We start from the raw sequence: 21,359 nt of genomic DNA on the forward strand, positions 1-21,359 counted from the left end.
AAAGAAAGAAAGAGAAAGAAAGAAAGAAAGAAAGAAAGAAAAGAAAAGAAAAGAAAAAGAAAGAAAGAAAGAAAGGGAGGGAGGGAGGGAGGGAGGAAGGAGGAAAGAGAAGTGAAAAAAGAAAAGAAAAAGAAAAAAAGAAGAAGTATTCCAAATGAGAGTTGGGACTGCCAGAAATGTTGTAGAAAAAATGTCCACATTCAGTGGAAAGCTAGATTAGATGTCTTTCGGGGCCCTTGCAAGGCTAAGACTTTCAGATTCTTTTAGAGAATGCCAGTCACTTTAATTAACATAGTTGAAAGAACAAATTCCATGTTATAGTGTTAAGCTACAAAAACTTTGCAATATTAGTTCCAAAAACACTAAATAAAAATTTTACTTTAAATTTGCTATTTAAATGACATATTAAAGACTGAAACAAAAAATAACAAAACAGAATTCTTATTACATCATGGTGAGATTCTTCTCAAGCTGTAGAACAGTTTCCTTAAAGGCAGAATCCTCTGCCCAATTGGCTTTACTTCCTAAAATGAGGTTCTGTAATAAAAGAAGAAAAAAAAATTATATTAAAGTTATAAGTACGTTTAAAAATATAACAAGATTTTTAAAAAATCCTCTTTCACTAATTTTTTTTTAAGATTTTATTTATTTATTTGAGAAAGTGAGAGAGCGAGCATGAGCAAGGGGGAGGAACAGAGGGAGAGGAAGAAGCAGGCTCCCCACGGAGCAGGGAGTCCTATATGGGGCAGACTAGATCCCAGGCATGACCTGAGCCGAATGCAGACGCTTAACCCATGGAGCCACCCGGGTGCCCCCCTCTTTCACTAATCTTATCAAATATTTACCAAACTAGGTATGGGCATCTACTCTATGAAAAAATACATTTTGGGGTGTCTGGGTGGCTGAGTCAGTTAAGAGTCCAACTCTTGGTTTTGGCTCAGGTCCTGATCTTGCAGTATTGAGATCGAGCACCCCCCCACACTCCACCCCCTCAGGGGAGCGTTTGCTGCTTCAGATTCTCTCTCCCTCTCCCTCTGCCCCCTCTTCCTACTTATGCACGCGCTCTATCTCTCAAATAAATGAATAAATAAAATCTATTAAAAAAAGAAAAATACATTCTTGTATCCTCATTTCCACTTTCAGTAAGGGTTCAGCCTCAATCCCCATAATGCTAGGGAATATTTACAATGTTTACAACAATTTGGGCTTCATCAGTTTTTGGAGACAGCTTTTACCTATTAGGGATGTTTGCAATGGTATTCTAGATTAAAGGAAAAAGACTGCAGCTGTGATTCAGTCATTTTGCACTTCTACAGTGAAAAACAATTTAAGCATAAACTGTTATGCCCTATTTATTTATTTTTTAAGATTTTATTTATTTATTTGACAGAGAGAGACACAGCGAGAGAGGGAACACAAGCAGAGGGAGTGGGAGAAGGAGAAGCAGGCTTCCCGCTGAGCAGGGAGCCCGATGCGGGGCTCGATCCCAGGACCCTGGGACCATGACCTGAGCCAAGGCAGACGCCTAACGACTGAGCCACCCAGGCGCCCATGCCCTATTTATTTAAAAAAAACTATGGCTCAATGATACCAAGTGACTAATTCAAATCCTGTTCAAATAGATTTTAGAATTTAAGTGTTCTATTGTTATGTATAAAAATATTTAAAAATTTGTCCTATACACAGAACATTCTTGCTACTGGGCTGGTGTATATAAATCCAATTAAATTTACAAAGGCAAGGGGAAGTAAACATTCAAATATGACTGAACCCATTTAGGGTCAGGAGCTCCAAATGCAGCCAAAGCTATGTTCTGCTTAGCAAAGCAATGATTTCATTAAATCAAAATTAACACTAAGAGGATATGAATAAAAGCTAAGAAATACAAAATAATAGAAGTCTCAAAGCAGTAAGAAGGAACATGTGCCAAAGAAAATTAAAATGATCCTGTACTGGGGCTCCTGGGTGGCTCAGTCATTAAGCATCTGCCTTCGGCTCAGGTCATGATCCTGGGGTACTGGGATCGAGCTCCATGTCGGGCTCCCTGCTCCGCGGGAAGCCTGCTTCTCCATCTCCCACTCCCCCTGCTTGTGTTTCCTCTCTTGCTGTCTCTGTCAAATAAATAAAATCTTAAAAAAAAAAATGATCCTGTACTTATGATGCAATCCTCCACCGGAGGTTAGTCTAAGGGGCTTCTTTACTCCTAATAGAGTAAAGCACTGCTACTAAAAGGTAGGTTTAAGACCTGATGAAGAGGGGTGCCTAGGTGGCTCAGATGGTTAAGCGTCTAACTCTTGGTTTTGGCTCGGGTCATGATCTCAGGGTCATGAGACTGAACCCACGACGGCTCTATGCTCAGCGTGGAGTCTGCTTCAGATTCTTTCCCCCTACTTCTCCCTCCCCACTACTTCTGTTCTCTGTCTCTTAAATAAACAAATAAACAGAATCTTAAAAAAAGACCCGAGGAAGAATTTCTTACGGTCAGATATAAGAACTCACATTCTACAAGGATATGCTTTACACATGATAATAAATATTTGCTTTACACATAATGGGCAGGTTTTTAAAAATTTTTTATTGTTATGTTAATCACCATACATTACATCATTAGTTTTTTTTTTTAAGATTTTATTTATTTATTTGACAGAGAGAGAGATAGCGAGAGCAGGAACACAAGCAGGGGGAGTGGGAGAGGGAGAAGCAGGCTTCCCGTGGAGCAGGGAGCCCGATGCGGGGCTCGATCCCAGGACCCTGGGATCATGACCTGAGCCAAAGGCAGACACTTAATGACTGAGCCACCCAGGCGCCCCTACATCATTAGTTTTTCATGTAGTGTTCCATGATTCATTGTTTGCGTATAACACCCAGTGCTCCATGCAGTACGTGCCCTCTTTAATACCCATCACCAGGCTAACCCATCCTCCCACCTCCCTCCCCTCTAGAACCCTCAGTTTGTTTTTCAGAGTCCATCATCTCTCATGGTTCGTCTCCCCCTCCGATTTCCCCCCACCTTCATTCTTCCCCTCCTGCTTTCTTTTTTTTTTTTAAACATATATTGCATTATTTGTTTCAGAGGTACAGATCTGTGATTCAACAGTCTTGCACAATTCACAGCACTCACCATAGCACATACCCTCCCCAGTGTCTATCACCCAGCCAACCCATCCCTCCCACCCCACCCCCCACTCCAGCAATCCTCAGTTTGTTTCCTGAGATTAAGAATTCCTCATATCAGTGAGGTCATATGATACATGTCTTTCTCTGATTGACTTATTTCGCTCAGCATAACACCCTCCAGTTCCATCCACGTCGTTGCAAATGGCAAGATCTCATTCATAATGGGCAGTTTTAACTGTGTATCTTCCTAATTGAAATCTGGTAATTTAAATATTTCACCTCAACAGTTTGAGACATTTTGTAATTCAAAAGAGAAATGAAAACCCTCCAGAATAAAGGAACACATAAAATTTAAGAGGTAATATGGTAATAACTACCGACATTTATTGAGAATTTACTTGGACCAGACATTATGCTAGACAGATTAACATGAATTATCTTCTTTATGTTTTACAACCTCTTTTTCTAAACAGGGAAACTGATGTTTAGAAAACTTAAATAATTTGCTCAAGGTTCTCAACTATTAAGTTGCAGTATGGATCGTAATTCTAGATTCCCATCACCCCATCCATGTTTTCCCCCACCTCCCAAGTTTAAGTTCTAATGCTTTCCACCATTATAACTGTCTCCACAAAGCTAAAATCATTCCACTTATAAATGCCTAAGATCTAACCATAATGAAAAGTCAAAGCCTTAAACATTAAATAGACATAAATTCCAAATATAGGTAAACAGACTAATATTTAGTATTGAATTCATGATTTTTTCAGGATCAAAGACTAACTGAAAGCAAATCTGAAAGTAACAGAACCAATCATTTTTAAAAAGTTCTTTACCTACTTTCCTTATATAAATATTACCTGAAACACATGTTGAATAACTGTCGTAATCTGTATCTCCATCTGCAGGTTTTGTTGTATGGTCTTTATCTTGTCTGAATTTTCCATATTGGCCAAATCATCTTTCTGTTTGTTCTTTTCAGTCTGTATTTCTAAAAGCTTACCTTCTGAAGCTTGTTTTAATTCTATTAGGTTAAAAAAATACTATATTTAACAATTCCTACAAACAAGAATCTGGAAACACTGTGAAGCAGAACAGTTCCTGACTATATCAGTCAAGAGAAAATATTTAATAAGCATCATTTTAAGTTGCAGTTCCATTTTGATCTGAAAATGACTTTCGTGGTGAAAAATACCAGTATTTTAACTTTATCCTTAGCAATGTCCTGCATGAAATATGTTCAGGGTATGTACGTATGATAATGACAGCTGTCTACTTATGTTTGAAGTGTTAAAGAGGACTTACTCAGGGTTGCCAAAAGGAAGGCAGAAGATACATGTAAGGAAATACCTTTTCCTCCTTTATTTACAAAAATGACACATCAACAAGATAAATTTTCAATAAGAGATTCTCTTCTCCAGGGATAAACACATCATCAACGATTTCCTATAGTTCCTGAAATGTTCTAAGAATTAAACTATTTGAAAACATAAATGGGTGTGTCCCAGGAGCTTGGTTCCTTGATATAAATGGATCAAAACAAGTTGGAATGCGATGGAAAAACATTAAACATCCAAAGAGTGATTAGATCAGATGACCGGAACTACTTCTGACCCTGAGATTACTTACAAACAGGCAAATCTGTGTAATATTTAAAAATAATAAATCATGCCTATACTATTAAATGAAAAAGGCAGTTTACAACATAGAATAAAATGAAGCCAATTTTATTAGATAAGAAATAAGCACCGAAGCCCTGAAAGGCTCAGTCAGGTAAGGGTCTGACCTGATTTCCACTCAGGTCATGATCTCATTGTTGTGAGATCAAACCCTGTGCCTGGCTCCACACTCAGCATGGAATCTGCTTGAGATTCTCTCTCTCCCTCTCCCTCTGCCCCTTCCCCTGCTCACGCTCACTCCTTCTCCCCCTCAAATAAAGAAAATAAATAAAATCTTTAAAAAAAAAAAAAAAGGTGGGGGCGGCTGGGTGGCTCAGTCGGTTAGATGGCTGCCTTCAGCTCTGGTCATGATCCCGGAGTGCTAGGATCGAACCCCACACTGGGCTCCCTGCTCAGCGAAGAGCCTGCTTCTCCCTTTGCCCCTCACCCCACTTGTGCTCTCTCGCTCTCAAATAAAATAAAAATCTTAAAAAGAAAAAAAGCACTGAAGAGTGATTATCTCTTCATAGTAAATTAAAAAATTTTACTTTCCCTAAGTATATTTTTGTTTCCAAATTCTACTGAAAATGTGTATTACTTTAAAAAAAAATTCAATAATTTCAATGCAAAAAGCTATCTCATGTTCATTAAGTTAAAAAGCTGTAGAATCATATGTATCAAATGATAACTTAAAATTATGTATATATAAATATATTTATATGGACATGGAAAAAGTACTGGAATGATTATGCCTAAGTGTGGTCACACAGGAAGGAGGTAAGGCTTTCACATTATACTTTTCTGTATCATTTGATTTTTTCTCCCTGAGAATATATATATATATATTTTAAGATTTTATTTATTTATTTGACAGAGAGAGACACAGCGAGAGAGGGAACACAAGCAGGGGGAGTGGGAGAGGGAGAAGCAGGCTTCCCGCGGAGCAGGGAGCCTGATGTGGGGCTCGATCCCAGGACCCTGAGATCATGACCTGAGCCGAAGGCAGACGCTTAATGACTGAGCCACCCAGGCGCCCTCCCTGAGAATGTATTAATTTTGTGATTTAAAGTTCTAAAACAACAGAAATGAATCAAGCGAAAAACATTTTACATACTAATTTTAAAAATGCCATGTGCAAAATTTTAAGAAAATCTGAAAATTAAGAAATTTCTCAATGATTGAGGTAACTGGCAATCTCCACTGTAAGTGAAAATGTTTTCTACAAAAAAAACAAAAACAAAAAAACTGTTCTACATACGTAATCTCTTCTTTCTAACATCAAGTAGTTTTTCCTCCAAATCCCAAGATTCCTGTTATTAAAAATAAAAAGATTAAGGCACATTCTCTAAGAACACACCTCTAACACTTACATCAGTGAATTTTATCTATTAGCCCATGTTTTCCAAACCTCCAGTTTTCAATCCCTTTATTTCCATACCAAAAAAGAAAAAGGACAGTAGCTTAAATTTTAGTGAATAATTAGCCACAATAGTCAGAAAGAACTAAGTTATGAGAAAAAGAAAACTTAAGAACAGTGAATTCCAGGGCGCCTGGGTGGCTCAGTTGGTTAAGCAACTGCCTTCGGCTCAGGTCATGATCCTGGAGTCCCAGGATCGAGTCCCGCATCGGGCTCCCTGCTCAGCAGGAAGTCGGCTTCTCCTCTGGCCCTCCCCCCTCCCATTCTCTCTCTCTCAAATAAATAAATAAAAATCTTAAAAAACAAAACAAAACAAAAAAAAACCTCTGTGCTTACTACCAATGTACTTCCATAGCTAAAACAAAATTATAAAAAAAAACAAAAAAAACAAAAAAAAACAGTGAATTCCAATCATACCAGTAACCTTTTGGTAATCCTATATAATCATACACAATACAGTTGCCAGCAACAAGTTACTGAAATTATGAGAATGCATAAGCAGCCCAATGTGCAGTTACCTGTTGTGACTTCATTATTAATTTGTTTAGCTTTAATACGTGTTTCATGTTATCCATGAGCACACTGAAAAGGAATAAAAAAAATGATTTGTTAACCTTAATTAAAAATAATATCATTAATGAACAAATCAATTACTATGTATTTCCTTTCATGAAATTTACTTATACTTCAATAGAAAGTCCATTTTTTTTTTTTTTTTTAAGATTTTATTTATTTATTTGACAGAGAGAGACACAGCGAGAGAGGGAACACAAGCAGGGGGAGTGGGAGAAGGAGAGGCAGGCTTCCCGCTGAGCGGGGAGCCCGATGCGGGGCTCGATCCCAGGACCCTGGGATCATGACCTGAGCCGAAGGCAGACGCTTAACCGGCTGAGCCACCCAGGCACCCCTAGAAAGTCAACTTTTAACAAAATAAACCTGGAAAAGTTTGATGTAAACTAAACTGTTTAAAATTAGAGGTGCAGGGGCGCCTGGATGGCTCAGTCGTTAAGCGTCTGCCTTCAGCTCAGGTCGTGATCCCAGGGTCCTGGGATCGAGTCCTGCATCGGGCTCCCTGCTCAGCGGGGGGGGGGGCTTGCTTCTCCCTTTCCCACCCCCCCTGCTTGTGTTCCCTCTCTTGCTGTCTCTCTCTCTGTCAAATAAATAAATAAAATCTTTTTTTAAAAATTAAAAAAAAAATAAAATTAGAGATGCATTTCCCTAAAAAAATCTGTAATCACAGACAATAAAAAATATGAAATTCAAGCATGTAGGAACATTTCTAAAAATCTACTATTTTGGAGAAAAAGCCCTAATAACATGCTAATAAGTTGCTTTTTTAAAAAAATAGACTTTATTTTTTAGAGCAGTTTTAGGCTCATAGCAAAACTGAATAGAAAGTAAGCCCATATGCCCCTGTCCCGCACCACACATGGCCTCCTCAACTATCAACATCCCCCACCAGAAAGGTCCATTCATCACAAATGATGAATCTACATTTAACATATTATCATCCAAAGCCCATAATTCACATCAGGGTTCACTCTTGGTGGTGTACATTCTATGGGTTTGACAAATGTATAAAGACATGTATTCACCATTATAGCATCATAGAGAATAGTTTCAATGAATATTCAAGCTGCTTCTTACCCTCATTTCTTCAACAAATATTTCTGATTACCTACTATATGCTAAGACCTGTGCAGGCACCAGGAATATAAAGCAAAGTAAAACACCAACAGGAAAGAATCTGCTGAAAGAGAAAAATGGAACCACAACTATAGTATGGTTTCATTACAACCAGTAATGAAATAGCTGTGCACAGAGTAGAACAAGGGAAACTCTTGAATCTTAAAGGACATGAAGTAATTACCTAGATTACCTAGTTTGGTATAGCTGGAGCCAAAGTGTAAAATAAGACTAGGTAAGAACAATGGTTCTTATACTTCAAAGTGCCACAATCCTTTGGGAGGATATTTAATGCGGATCACCACAGGACCCCCATCATGCCCATTTGGACTCAGAGATTGCGTCAGTAGTTTTGGGATGGGACCAGCAATGTGATCACTGTGATAATACTAATTATTCTGATACCGGCCAGGCATGAGAAACATTGCATGCAGAAGGAGTTTGTTGAGGAGGCTGAAAATGTAAATCTTTGCACAGACCTGTGAAAGCTAAACTCATTTTCCACTAGTTACAGCTATACTGGTTTGTAAACTTTAAAACTTGCTAAAGGCACTACTACCTCAGCCTATTTGGCCTTTCTGTCTCTTTGGAGCTCAATTTGTCCTGTACCTCTTTAACTCAAGAATGTTTAAAGCTCACCTTTAATGGAAGAGCAATCGTTAAGAGGGCCCAAATTCATATTTTAGGATTTATGTAATCCTGGAGTTATATGGAATATGGGGAGAATACATTATCAGTCTGAACTAAGACACCCAGAAAGGGGAAGTGCCCAGATGCATCTTAACACTTTCCCGGTGTTAATGGGAGGGAATCTTTTATCACAAGATTTTTTTAGAGCTTTGATAGATAAGAGCACAGGTAAGGCCCCTGAGGCCATACACAAAGGATCAGATTATAAAAAACCTTGACTGCCAGAGTTTTAATTTTATAATCCTTGGCAAATAGTTTAACATATACAAGCTCATTTCTGCCAGTGAAAAATGAGGCATATACTTCCTGTCTCATTCATGTCTCATTCCTATCTCAATAACCCAACTTCTGGGTTATTGGATAAATAAGATAGCCCTATCCCTGTTTTACAGTAAATACTGAACAAAACTAAACTTTTAAAATCTTCCTTCAAAGTTTTCAGACTGTCTGCCTAAAAATCTCCATTGCTTCTTAGTGTTGCAATCCAAACAAAATGTCAGTAGGACTAAAAATTATAATGCTGAAGAGGGCCCACAAAAATTCCGTCACTTTTCTTATTCCCCAGATAAAGGTGGTTGGCACTGACAGCTAATTAAAAAAAATTCAGAAACCTAAAGTCATTATGCAGATCTCCCTTCTTACTCTAAGCCTTAACAAATTCAGAAAAAAAGAAAAAAGAAAAAAAACAAACGTACCTAGTCTTGGGGTTAATCTTCTCCAGGTTTTTTTTAAGTGCAGTCGAAAGTTGCATCCTTCAATGCAAGGAAAAAAGCTGGCATTATAAAACATGGATAACATTTGTGGTACATTGAAAAGAAAAAATGTATATATATACAAGTTAAAGATGGATTTCCCTTTAAATGTAACCTAAACCATAAGTACGTTTATAAACACTATTGTATGGGAAATACTTTGATAAATAAGTCACAGAAATGGAAAATAACAAGATGGAAAGGACTGCTGCATGTGGTTGTGCACTGCCAGGCTGAGGGACCAATGAGACTTGAAATCAGCCTGAGCTTTGCTCTCCAAGCCATCCACCTTGGTGCAGGGCTAGGAGGAAGCATTAAGGCCCTACAGAGATCAGCACAGGCCTGACATGGAGTTAGGGCATACAAAGTCATACCTGAATGTAAACTTTAAAATACGCCTACATATGGGGAGCCTGGGTGGCTCAGATGGTTAAGCGTCTGCCTTCGGCTCAGGTCATGATCCCAGGGTCCTGGGATCGAGCCCCACATTGGGCTCCTGGCTCAGCAGGGAGCCTGCTTCTCCCTCTCCCTCTGCCTCTCTCCCTGCTCATGCTCTCTCTCTCTCTCTCTCTGTATCTCTGTGTCTCAAATGAATAAATAAAAAAAATCTTTAAAAAAAAATAAAAAAAAATTAAAAAAAATAAAATAAAATACGCCTACATACAAACTACATAAATTACTTTTAAATCCAAATAGCTAATAAATAAGTAATAATGAAAAGGCAATCAACTTAGCAATATCAGAGTCATTTCTTCCTTTCTGTCACACACAAAAAAATTCAATTCATTAAAACGAGATCTCTTAATAGCTCTGAAGTCATCTTAAAAAATATGATCTAGGGACCTCACTGATATGAGGAATTCTTAATCTCAGGAAACAAACTGAGGGTTGCTGGAGTGGTGGGGGGTGGGAGGGATGGGGTGGCTGGGTGATAGACATTGGGGAGGGTATGTGCTATGGTGAGTGCTGTGAATTGTGCAAGACTGTTGAATCACAGATCTGTACCTCCGAAACAAATAATACATTGTATGTTAAAAAAAAAAAGAAGAAGAAGAAGAAGATAGCAGGAGGGGAAGAATGAAGGGGGGAAAATCAGAGGGGGAGACGAACCATGAGAGACGATGGACTCTGAAAAACAAACTGAGGGTTCTAGAGGGGAGGGGGGTGGGAGGATGGGTTAGCCTGGTGATGGGTATTAAAGAGGGCACGTTCTGCAAGGAGCACGGGGTGTTATACGCAAACAATGAATCAAGGAACACTACATCAAAAACTAATGATGTAATGTATGGTGATTAACATAACATACTAAAAAAATATATATATGATCTAGGGCACCTGGCTGGCTCGGTGTGTAAAGCATGCAACACTTGATCTCAGGGTCATGAGTTCAAGCTCCATGTAGGGCAAAGAGCTTACTTAAAATGAATTAATAAAAACTACATATAATCTATATAATGAGCCAACTTATGAGAACAGGGAAAAATGTTCACTACTAGAAGCAATTAAGAGGACTTTAACTACTTTTCAATTAAATGTGTAAGAAATTCATCTGGGAAGGCCAGAAACACAAGGAAGTAATTTTAAAAATCATTCACTTAATTGAGATTATTAATTCAGATCACATAAGAGATCCTGTTTGTCTTATTAACAACAGTATACCAACACCTACCACAATGCTTTCTAGACATAGTAAGCATTCAAATATTTGTTCAATGAATTTTAAAATATGGATGCAAAACCTATATTAAAAATATATTTAGGGGCACCTGGCTGGCTCAATCAGTAGAGCATGAGACTCTTTTTTTTTTTTAAAGATTTTTTATTTATTTATTTGACAGAGACACAGCGAGAGAGGGAACAGAAGCAGGGGGAGTGGGAGAGGGAGAAGCAGGCTCCCCACGGAGCAGGGAGCCCGATGTGGGGCTCGATCCCAGGACCCTGGGATCATGACCTGAGCCGAAGGCATACGCTTAACGACTGAGCCACCCAGGCGCCCCGAGCATGAGACTCTTGATCTCAGGGTTGTGAGTTCGGGTTCTGAGTTCAAGCTCCATATTGGTGTTTTACTTAAAAACAAAATCTTTAAAAATCAGGAAACAAACTGAGGGTTGCTGGAGTGGTGGGGGGTGGGAGGGATGGGGTGGCTGGGTGATAGACACTGGGGAGGGTATGTGCTATGGTGAGTGCTGTGAATTGTGTTAAGACTGATGAATCACATACCTGTACCTCTGAAACAAATAATACATTATACGTTAAAAAAAAAAAGAAGATAGTAGGAAGGGAAAAATGAAAGGGGCGAAATCGGAGGGGGAGACGAACCATGAGAGACTATGGACTCTGAGAAACAAACTGAGGGTTTTAGAGGGGAGGGGGTGGGGGGATGGGTTAGCCTGGTGATGGGTATTAAAGAGGGCACATATTGAATGGAGCACTGGGTGTTATACGAAAACAATGAATCATGGAACACTACATCAAAAACTAATGATGTAATGTATGGTGATTAACATAATAAAATAAAATTTAAAAAATAAAAATATATACATATATATTTAAACTTGATGACAATTCTTTTACTTGATTAATAGTTACTGTAGTAATCGAATCCATGTAATCCTTTGAAACACTGGATGGGATTTAAGCTCACCCTTCTATTTCCTTGATTGACATTTTCTTATTAAGTCAATCTTATGTAACTACTTCAAATGAAGGTATTAATGAATGACATAACTTTTCTCTCAGAACTCAAAATCTGTGTAACCATTATCTAATGATCATATCACTTGATTAATCATTTAGACTAATTAAAATATTCCCTCCACCTCAAAACATACCCATTTTTCATTCAGTTCACAATGCTTATACCTAGATTGTAAAAATTACCTGTCTAATGCAAGCTTTTTTATTTCAAAAGCAATTTTCACATCTTCAATTTCATTTTCCAGGTCTTCAATTTTACTATCAAAGAAGCATGAACAAAAAAATTTCAGCAATATCAATATCAAAAAAATTCACTGAATATCAAAAAACATATAAAGTAAACCTTTGAAAAAAGTAAAATGACCCTATCTACATAAAATTATTCTACAGGCTCCCCACACTGATGCATTTATAGATTTGGTAAACAGATGCCTCCGAGATATTCAACTAATTATCTGGTGAAGGGGAATGCCAAAAGCGCTAATGTAATCACTCAGGTACATGTTAAGTCCATCTCCCGTATCAACAACTTCTCAGTACATGCATGAAAAATTACTTGGAAAAATAAAGAAAAGGAAAACGAAGATAATGGTGTAAGATGGGTAATTATATCAAATCTTAGTAAAAAACACAAAATTTAAAATATGACATACGCTTCAATTTGCTTATCTTGCATGATTTGTTCTGGAGTTTTTTCTTCATCTACAAATAAATAATTTTTTGAAGTTAGTAACAGTTTTAGAAGAGTGTGGTCCAACAGAAATATAAGCCACAAATGCAAACCAAAAATTTAATTTTTAATTTTTAGTTTCCATATTATAAAGCAAGTGAAAATATTTCAGTATAACTTATTTTAACCCAATAGGTCTAAAATATTATCATTTCAACATGTAATTACTCTAAAATTACTAATGAAATATTTTATAATCTTTTCTTCTGTATTTTTCATTTATACTCTCTCAAAGACTAACCACATTTCAAGTTTTCAATTGTCACATGGAGCTAGTGGCTACCATACTAGACAGAGCAGTTTGAGAATAATGGAAAATAAAAAAGGAGTAAAATATTAACATGAGCAATGTCAAAAAGATCACCTGTATGTCTATATGTTAGAAAAAAAACAGTCGGGGGTGCCTGGGTGGCTCAGTCTGTTAAGTGTCTGCCTTTAGCTCAGGTCATGATCCCAGAGACGTGGGATCGAGTTCCACATAGGGCTCCCTGCTTCTCCCTCTGCACCACCCCCATTCATGCGCTTGCATTCTCTCTCTCTCTCTCTCTCTCTCACACACAGAAATAAATAAATAAAAAAAAAAAAGAAAAAACAATTGGAAATTAAAAGGTAAAATTACAATATACAGTTTCTTTCAAAAACATGAACTACTTAAGGATAAATTTAACAAGATATGCATATGACCTCTACACTGAATATGTTCAAATACTGAAAAGATATATCATCTATAGGTATTAGAAGAATCAATATGGCTAATACAACAATTTCCCCCATATTGATCTATAGATCCCAATCAAATCCCAATCAAAATTCTAAGACTTTTTTTTTTCTGTAGAAACTGACAGGCTGATTTTAAAATGCATATAAAAACACAAAGGACCCAGAACAGTCAAAACAATTTTGATAAAGAAGAACAAAACTAGAAGACTTACAAGAGTTGATATCAAGATTTACTATAAAGCTACAATAATCAAGATAGTGTGGCACTATTGTAAGCATAGACAAATACCTCAAGGGAACAGAGCAAAAAGCCCAGAAATAGACCCACACACATACAATGGAGAAAGGAAAGTCTTTCGAACACACAGTGCTAGAAAAATTAGATTTCCATAGAGGGAAAAAATGAACCTTGATCTTTAGCTCACACCATACACAAAAATTAACTCAAAAAGGATCACAGAACTGAATGTTAAACCTAAAACCGTAAACCTTGTAAAACAAAACAAAGGAGAAAATCTTTGTGACCTTGGAGTGGTCACAGACTTCTTAGGACTTAAAAGCATACACCACAAAAGAAAAAACCTGATAAAAATCACTTCTTCATATTAATGCCTTCGGTTCCTCAAAAGATAGTTAAAAAACAAAGGCAAGTTGGGCACCTGGCTGGCTCTGTCAGTAGAGCATACAACTCTTGTTATCAGGGTGGTGACTTTGAGCCCCATGTTGGATGTAACGATTACTTAAAAAGATCTTAAAAAAAAAAAAAAACAAAAAACAAAGGCAAGCAACAAACTGGGAGAAAATACCTGCTGAATATATAAGTAGATCCACAGATACCTACATATCTATAGATACATACTTAACATCTATATATATACCTGTAACCTATATATATAGATACCTGAAAAGAATAACTACATTTATAAAAAGAACTCAAATTCAGTAATAACAACAATCCAATTAAAAAAATAGGCAAAGATTTTAACACTTCATAAAAGTAGATTTACAGATCTACTTCATAAATGTAGATATATTAATTGCCAATAACCACATGAAAAGATACTCAACATCATTAGTTATCAGGGAAATGTACACTAAAACCACATGAGATACCACTACAAACTTATTACAATGGCTAAAATTTAGTAAGACTGACAGTATCAAATTTTATTTATTTTTATTTTTTTATGTTACTTTTCTGTTTTTTGTTTTTTTTTTTTTTAAGATTTTTTATTTATTTGAGAGAGAGGGGATGAGAGACAGAGAACATGAGAGCGAGGAGGGTCAGAGTGAGAAGCAGACTCCCCGCCGAGCAGGGAGCCGGACGTGGGACTCGATCCAGGGACTCCAGGATCATGACCTGAGCCGAAGGCAGTCACTTAACCAACTGAGCCACCCAGGCACCCTTACTTTCCTGCTTTTTAATTAAAAAAAAAAAAAAAGCCTTAACAGTTGATGGGAGGTGAGGATGTTGCAGCCACCAACACAGCCCATTCTTGGAAGAACCTCTGTTACCTACCGTAGGAGGAACCTGGAGCTGCAATTACAAGGGGACACAAGAGGAAAGGGGATTTTTCCTTCGGAGGGGAGGAAACTTGCTTCGTTCACCGCCGAATCTCGGGGGCCTAGCACAATGCTGGCCACTCCACTGGCGTTCGAGAAAGCCTCGAGCTGGCCGGTGCCGGACTCGCAGGACGCTGTGGAACACGGACGGGCGCAGGAGCCTTTCCTTTCAGATCAGGCAGCGACAACCAACGCTCCGCCGGTCCCTGACAGCGTAGCGCCCTCGCCCTAAGCTCACCCACCTTGGGCCACGGGGAAACCACAAGCCGGGAGCACGGACCAGAGACGATGGGGAGGTTTGGGGGAGCAAAGTTACGCCCGCTGACAGGCTTTAAACTCCAGTCAACAGTATCAAATTTTAAAGACCATGCTGAGTAAATGGAAATCTCATGCTTCTAGGAAGAATGTACCAGAATGGTATAATCATTTTTCTCTTTTTTTTTTTTTTAAAGATTTTATTTATTTATTTGAGAGAGAGAGAGAATGAGAGAGAGCACATGAGAGGGGGGAGGGTCAGAGGGAGAAGCAGACTCCCTGCCGAGCAGGGAGCCCGATGCAGGACTCGATCCAGGGACTCCAGGATCATGACCTGAGCCGAAGGCAGTCGCTTAATCAACTGAGCCACCCAGGCGCCCTCATTTTTTTTTTTAAAGATTATTCATTTATTTGAGACAGAGAGAGAGAAAGAAAATGCGCACAAGCCAGGGGGGAGGAGCAGAAGGAAAGGGAGAAGCAGACTCTCTGCCGAGCAGGGAGCCCGATGTGGGGCTCAATCCCAGGATTTCTAGATCATGACCTGAATGAGGCAGATGCTTACCTGACTGAGCCACCCAGGCACCCCGGTGTAAACATTTTAGATGTCTGGCAGTTTCTTAAAATGTTAAACATATAGAGGTACCTGGGTGGCTCAGTCGGTTGGGCATCCGACTGTTGATTTCAACTCAGGTCTTGATCTCAGGGTTGTGAGTTCAAGCCCTGCATTGGGCTCCACACTGGGCATGATATTTAAAAAAAAAAAAAAAAGTTAAACATGGTTACCACATCAGCACACAATCTCACTTTTAGGTATTTAACCAAAAGAAATGAAAAGAAGTGTCTACAAAAAGACAGGTAGAAATGACAAATGTCCATAGCAGCTTTATTCATAATGGGAAAAAACTGCAAACAATTCAAATGGCCATCAACAGGTGAATGGATAAACAAAATTTGGTAGAGTCATCATGAAATATACTCTACAATAAAAGAGAAAAATTTACTGAAACAAACAACATGGATGAATCATAAAATTATGCTGTGCAAAAGCAGCCATACATATTGGGAGTGACTACTATCAGGTACTGGGTTTCTCTTTAGGGTGATGAAAATGTTCTGGAATTGGATATTGGTAATGATTACACAATATTGTGAATATAATAAAACCTACCTAACTGCACATTTTAAAATGAATTTTATGTTATATGAATTAAATCTCCATTAAAAGAAAGTTGTCAGATACACACACATAAATACGTATCATATAATGCTGTTTACATCACATTGTAGAACAGTCCTGTCCAAGAGAAATTTCTGTGATGGTAGAAATGTTTAATATCTCTGCTGTCCAAAAGGGTAGTCACTAGACACATGTGGCTACTGAGCATTTGATATGTAACTAGTGCAACTAAAGAACTGAATTTTAAATATAATTTTAATTAATTTAACTTTACAAGGCCACATGTAGCTAATGGCTACAGCACTGGACAGCCCAACTCTAGAAGGCAAATCTATAATGGTGGGTGCTGGGGTAAGTATAGGGACTGACTGTGAAGTAGAACTGGGGAGGTATAACAGAAATATTCTATCTTGACTGTGGTGGTGGTTACACTGATATATATATATTTGTCAAAACTCAACAAACCGTACGCTGAAAATGGATGTACTTACTGTTAAAAAAATCCTTCAAGCAATAAAGTAACACATTCTTTTAATGGTAAAATAATTAATTTTAGATAAATATTTTTTCAAAGATTACAACCTCACTTCCTGCCCTAAAGCTGTAATCTCCTTTAGTTGTAGAAACTCTACAGTGTGCACTATTAAGCCTACTCAAGTGTTCAGAAGTCATAATCCCTTAAAAGAAAAATTATATATAAACGGAAAACAAGGACTCTATTGAGAAGCTGGACTACTTCTTAACACTTGGACTTTACTCTCATGTCATCTTCTCGAAGACACCATCTTTGATCACAGTATCTAGAGTAGCCCCTCCTTATGACACCATTATTTCCTTCATCACACTTAACCATACTTCATAGTTATCTTGCAATGTTTCTTTCCTTACCTGTTTTGCTACACAGAATTTAAGCTCTACTAGGGCAAATTCTGCTTCTTCAACACTATGTCTCCATGCCTAGTTAGATGTCCCTAGTGGGGACATATTGAATACTTAAAAATGATTTGAATGAATGCAGGAATACACAGAGATAATTTCTCAATGGCCCAAATTCTGAATAGCTTTCCCCCTACAGCCTGTCCTCTAAGAAGATACATTATCTTTTTTTATTACGTGGGGTCTCATGGCAGCAAAAGAATTTAGCCATATCCTACCTTTATTAAACATCACTAGTTTAATACAAGGAGCATGGCCTTCAGAAATGAGGAGATCATTAATGCCTCCAGGGGAAGGAAAATGACTTACCGGTAATTTTTTTTTTTAGTTTTAATTTATTTGAGAAAGAAAGAGAGAACACAAGCAGGAGGAGGGGCAAAGGGAGAGGGAGAAGCAGGCTCCCCGTGGAGCAGGGAGCCCAATGTGGGGCTTGATCCCAGGGCCCTGGGATCATGACCTGAGCCAAAGGCAGAGGCTCAACTGACTGAGCTACCCAGGCGCCCCCATATTGATCATTTTTGATGGTAACATTATTGATATAATGGAAGGTCATGGCTTTGGAGGCAAGAAGACCTGTTTCATATCCCAGTTTCAAAAATTACTAGTTATGGGGTGCCTGAGTGGCTCAGTTAGTTAAGCGTCTGCCTTCGGCTCAGGTCATGATCCCAGGGTCCTGGGATCGAGTCCCGCATCGGGCTCCTTGCTCAGCAGGGAGCCTGCTTCTCCCTCTGCCTCTCTCTCTGTCTCTCATGAATAAATAAACAAAATCTTTAAAAAAAAAAATTACTAGTTATACCAAGCAGAAAAGCAGCCAGGGGGCCCATTTCATAGTCCTATTTTGTTGTTGTTGTTGTTGTTTTGCATAAAAAGACTTTAGAAAGCCTGGACTATCAGATGGACAACATACTAGAACTGCCTTTGGATCTATGGCCTTATAAAAGAATCTGAGCAGAGTCTGAAAAGTTCCTAAGTTAAACATGTATTCAGGTGAAGTGACTAAGTCATCTCTGTGGCCCCTCAGGTTTTCCACAATTCTTGATTCAATCTAAAGTATTACTTGGTATTACTCTTTAAGCCTATTTGACAGAGAAAGAAAGACTCACCAAAACCTATCTTTGTCATCCAAAGGCTTACAAATTAGGTTGTAATAATGGTTATTACTTTAGGAGAGCTAAACCATTATTTTAGTACTCTCTTGCTCAAAACGTCTAGATTTTAAAAGATAAATTTACATTTTTTCAGGGGTGACTGGGTGGCTCAGTCCGTTAAGCATCTGCCTTCAGCTCAGGTTATGATCCCAGGGTCCTGGATTGAGCCCTGCATCAGGCTCCTTGCTCGGTGGGGAGTCTGCTTGTCCCTCTCCCTCTGCCCCTACCCCTCCCCCTGCTTGTGGATTCTGTCTCTCACTCTAATAAATAAAATCTTTTTTTTTAAAGATTATTTATTTGAGAGAAAGAGGGAACGAGAGAGAGAGCATGAGCTGGGGGAGGGGCAGAGGGAGAGGGAGAGGCAAACTCCCCACCGAGCAAGGAGCCTGACTCGGGGCTCAATCCCAGGACCCTGGGATCATGACCCAAGCTGAAGGCAGACACTTAACCGACTGAGCCACCCAGGTGTCCCAAATCTTTTTTTTTTTTAAGATTTTATTCATTTATTTGAGAGACAGACAGAGATAGTGAGAGAAAGCACGAGTGGGGAGGAGAGGGAGAAGCAGACTCCCGCTGAGAAGGGAGCCTGACATGGGGCTTGATCCCAGGACCCTGAGATCATGACACGAGCTGAAGGCAGATGTTTAACCAACTGAACCACCCAGGTGATGCTCAAAAAAAATAAAATCTTTTAAAAAAAGGTAAATTTTTTCAGTGTTTAAAATCAAAATTATCGGGCGCCTGGGTGGCTCAGTTGGTTAAGCGACTGCCTTCGGCTCAGGTCATGATCCCAGAGTCCCGGGATCGAGTCCCGCATCGGGCTCCCTGCTCAGCAGGGAGTCTGCTCCTCCCTCTCCCGCTCCCCTCTCTTGTGCTCTCTCTCTCTCTCTCTCACTCTCTCTCTCAAATAAATAAATAAAATCTTTAAAAAAAAAAAATTATTAAAATCGAAATTATCATTCATATCTTTAAGCTGATCTCCCTTCTGCCTCTCATTCCTATCTTCCACTGTTTCTCAGAGTATAGATCTTAGATTACTTGCTTAACAATCATCTGATCCACTAATTTAATCTCCAAGTTGTTCATGATCAAGTTCTATGATTCCTTCCCACAGAAATTTCCCAATTCTCTGATCAACAGAACTTAACTTCTTGCATTATTATTTAGTTTTGTTAATCTGTTTCCTGAATTCCTAACAAGTTCCTGAGGGACAGGGCAATTGTGTTTTTTGCCTTCTTATATAGTACAGTACCACATTATGCTGACACTTCCATTGCCTAAATAAATAACTTTTTGTAAAGTTGATTTTCTTTTCTCTAGAATACTGTTCATCACCAAGCTCACAAAATCTTATTTGAAAATGAAAATACTTACTTGCATCAACTACTGATTTATATTCCAAGAGTTGTTGTTTTGTCTGTGCTCTCAGCCTGAAAGCATAAAGAAAAGAGAAAGTCTTTTTTATAAATTAAGTAAACTCTACCACCAACATGGGGCTCAAACTCAAAACCCCGAGATCAAGAGTTGCATGCTCTGCTGACTGAGCCAGCCAGGTGCCCCAGAAAGTCATATATTTATAGAGGTTTGACTCATTACCAACTCAACTTTTTCAGAAGTTTATGCAATAAAATGAGTGTAAGTAAACTCAGCAATAAGTCTTCTAGTTTGGCCTGATTTATTTAAAGCGGGTGTAAAGAGAGTTCTAGTTGAAGATGGGGTTGTAGAAAAAACTACGTCCTCCTCCATGGAACACACCAAATTACATCTATTAATTGAACAATTCCTCCTGAAAAACTAAGGGCTGACTGAACAGCTACTGAATAACCAAAGATAGAACAAAAAGAGAACAGGAAGAGAGATGGAGACATGCCACAGTTTAAAAGAGTAACTAGCATATACAGCCACAGCTCCAGTCAGCCAGCTAAAGTCACCAACCACACACAGTCTGCACAGAGGACACCATACACAAGATCACCCCTTCAAGTTTAGGAGAAGTAGCTCTTTACCTTTCTATAGAAACAAACACAAAAACTCAAGCAAAATGGGGAGACAGAGGGTGCCTGGGAGGCTCAGATGGTTAAGCGTCTGCCTTCGGCTCAGGTCATGATCCCGGAGTCCTGGGATCGAGTCCCGCATCGGGCTCCCTGCTCCTTGGGAGCCTGCTTCTCCCTCTGCCTCTCTCTCTCTCTGTCTCTCATGAATAAATAAATAAAATCTTAAAAAAAAAAGGGGGGGAGACAGAGGATTATGCTCCAAAAGAAAGAACAAGGAAAAAAAAAAAAACACCTCAGAAAAAGAACTAAATGAAACAGAAATAAACAATAAGCCTGAAAAAGAATTTAAAGTAATGGTCAAAATGGCACCTGGGTGGCTCAGTTAGTTAAGCGTCTGCCTTCGGCTCAGGTCATGATGCCAGGGTCCTGGGATCGAGCCCCACGTCAGGCTCCCTGCTCAGCAGGAGCCTGCTTCTCCCTCTCCTCCCCGACTGTGATCTCTCTCGCTATCTCTGTCACTATCTCTCTCAAATAAAATAAATAAATAAAATCTTTAAAAAACAAAAAATAAAGTAATGGTCATAAAGATACTGGGCTGAAGAAAAGAGTGGACGAATTCAGTGATACCTTCAATAACAAGACAGAAGATATTAAAAGAAACCAATCAGAGCTGAAGAACGCAATAACTGAAAAAAAAAAACATACTGTAGGAAATCAACAGCAGATTAAAGGATCAGAAGGATATATCAGTGATCTAGAAGAGGGTAATGGAAAGCATACAAGCAGAAGAGGACAAAGAGAAAAAAAGTTCCAAAAATG

General features: G+C 38.6%; 1 protein-coding gene across 1 annotated transcript in view; it reads right to left on the reverse strand.

Annotated features, from left to right (window-relative positions):
* Positions 1 to 89: 89 nt before the first annotated feature.
* CENPH (centromere protein H) overlaps positions 90 to 21,359 on the reverse strand; it is a 30,189-nt gene continuing 8,919 nt past the window's right edge. The window contains exons 2-9 of the mRNA XM_032403504.1: positions 19,921 to 19,976; positions 12,671 to 12,719; positions 12,201 to 12,275; positions 9,264 to 9,320; positions 6,711 to 6,774; positions 6,034 to 6,085; positions 3,978 to 4,141; positions 90 to 537 (exon numbers count right to left, since the gene is read on the reverse strand). Of these exons, the coding sequence (XP_032259395.1) occupies positions 445 to 537; positions 3,978 to 4,141; positions 6,034 to 6,085; positions 6,711 to 6,774; positions 9,264 to 9,320; positions 12,201 to 12,275; positions 12,671 to 12,719; positions 19,921 to 19,976 (610 nt within the window). The 3' untranslated portion in view covers positions 90 to 444. The remainder of the gene's footprint in view (positions 538 to 3,977; positions 4,142 to 6,033; positions 6,086 to 6,710; positions 6,775 to 9,263; positions 9,321 to 12,200; positions 12,276 to 12,670; positions 12,720 to 19,920; positions 19,977 to 21,359) is intronic.

The sequence above is a fragment of the Phoca vitulina genome, unplaced genomic scaffold, assembly GCF_004348235.1.
Source record: "Phoca vitulina isolate PV1807 unplaced genomic scaffold, GSC_HSeal_1.0 scaffold6, whole genome shotgun sequence".
NCBI lineage: Eukaryota > Metazoa > Chordata > Mammalia > Carnivora > Phocidae > Phoca > Phoca vitulina.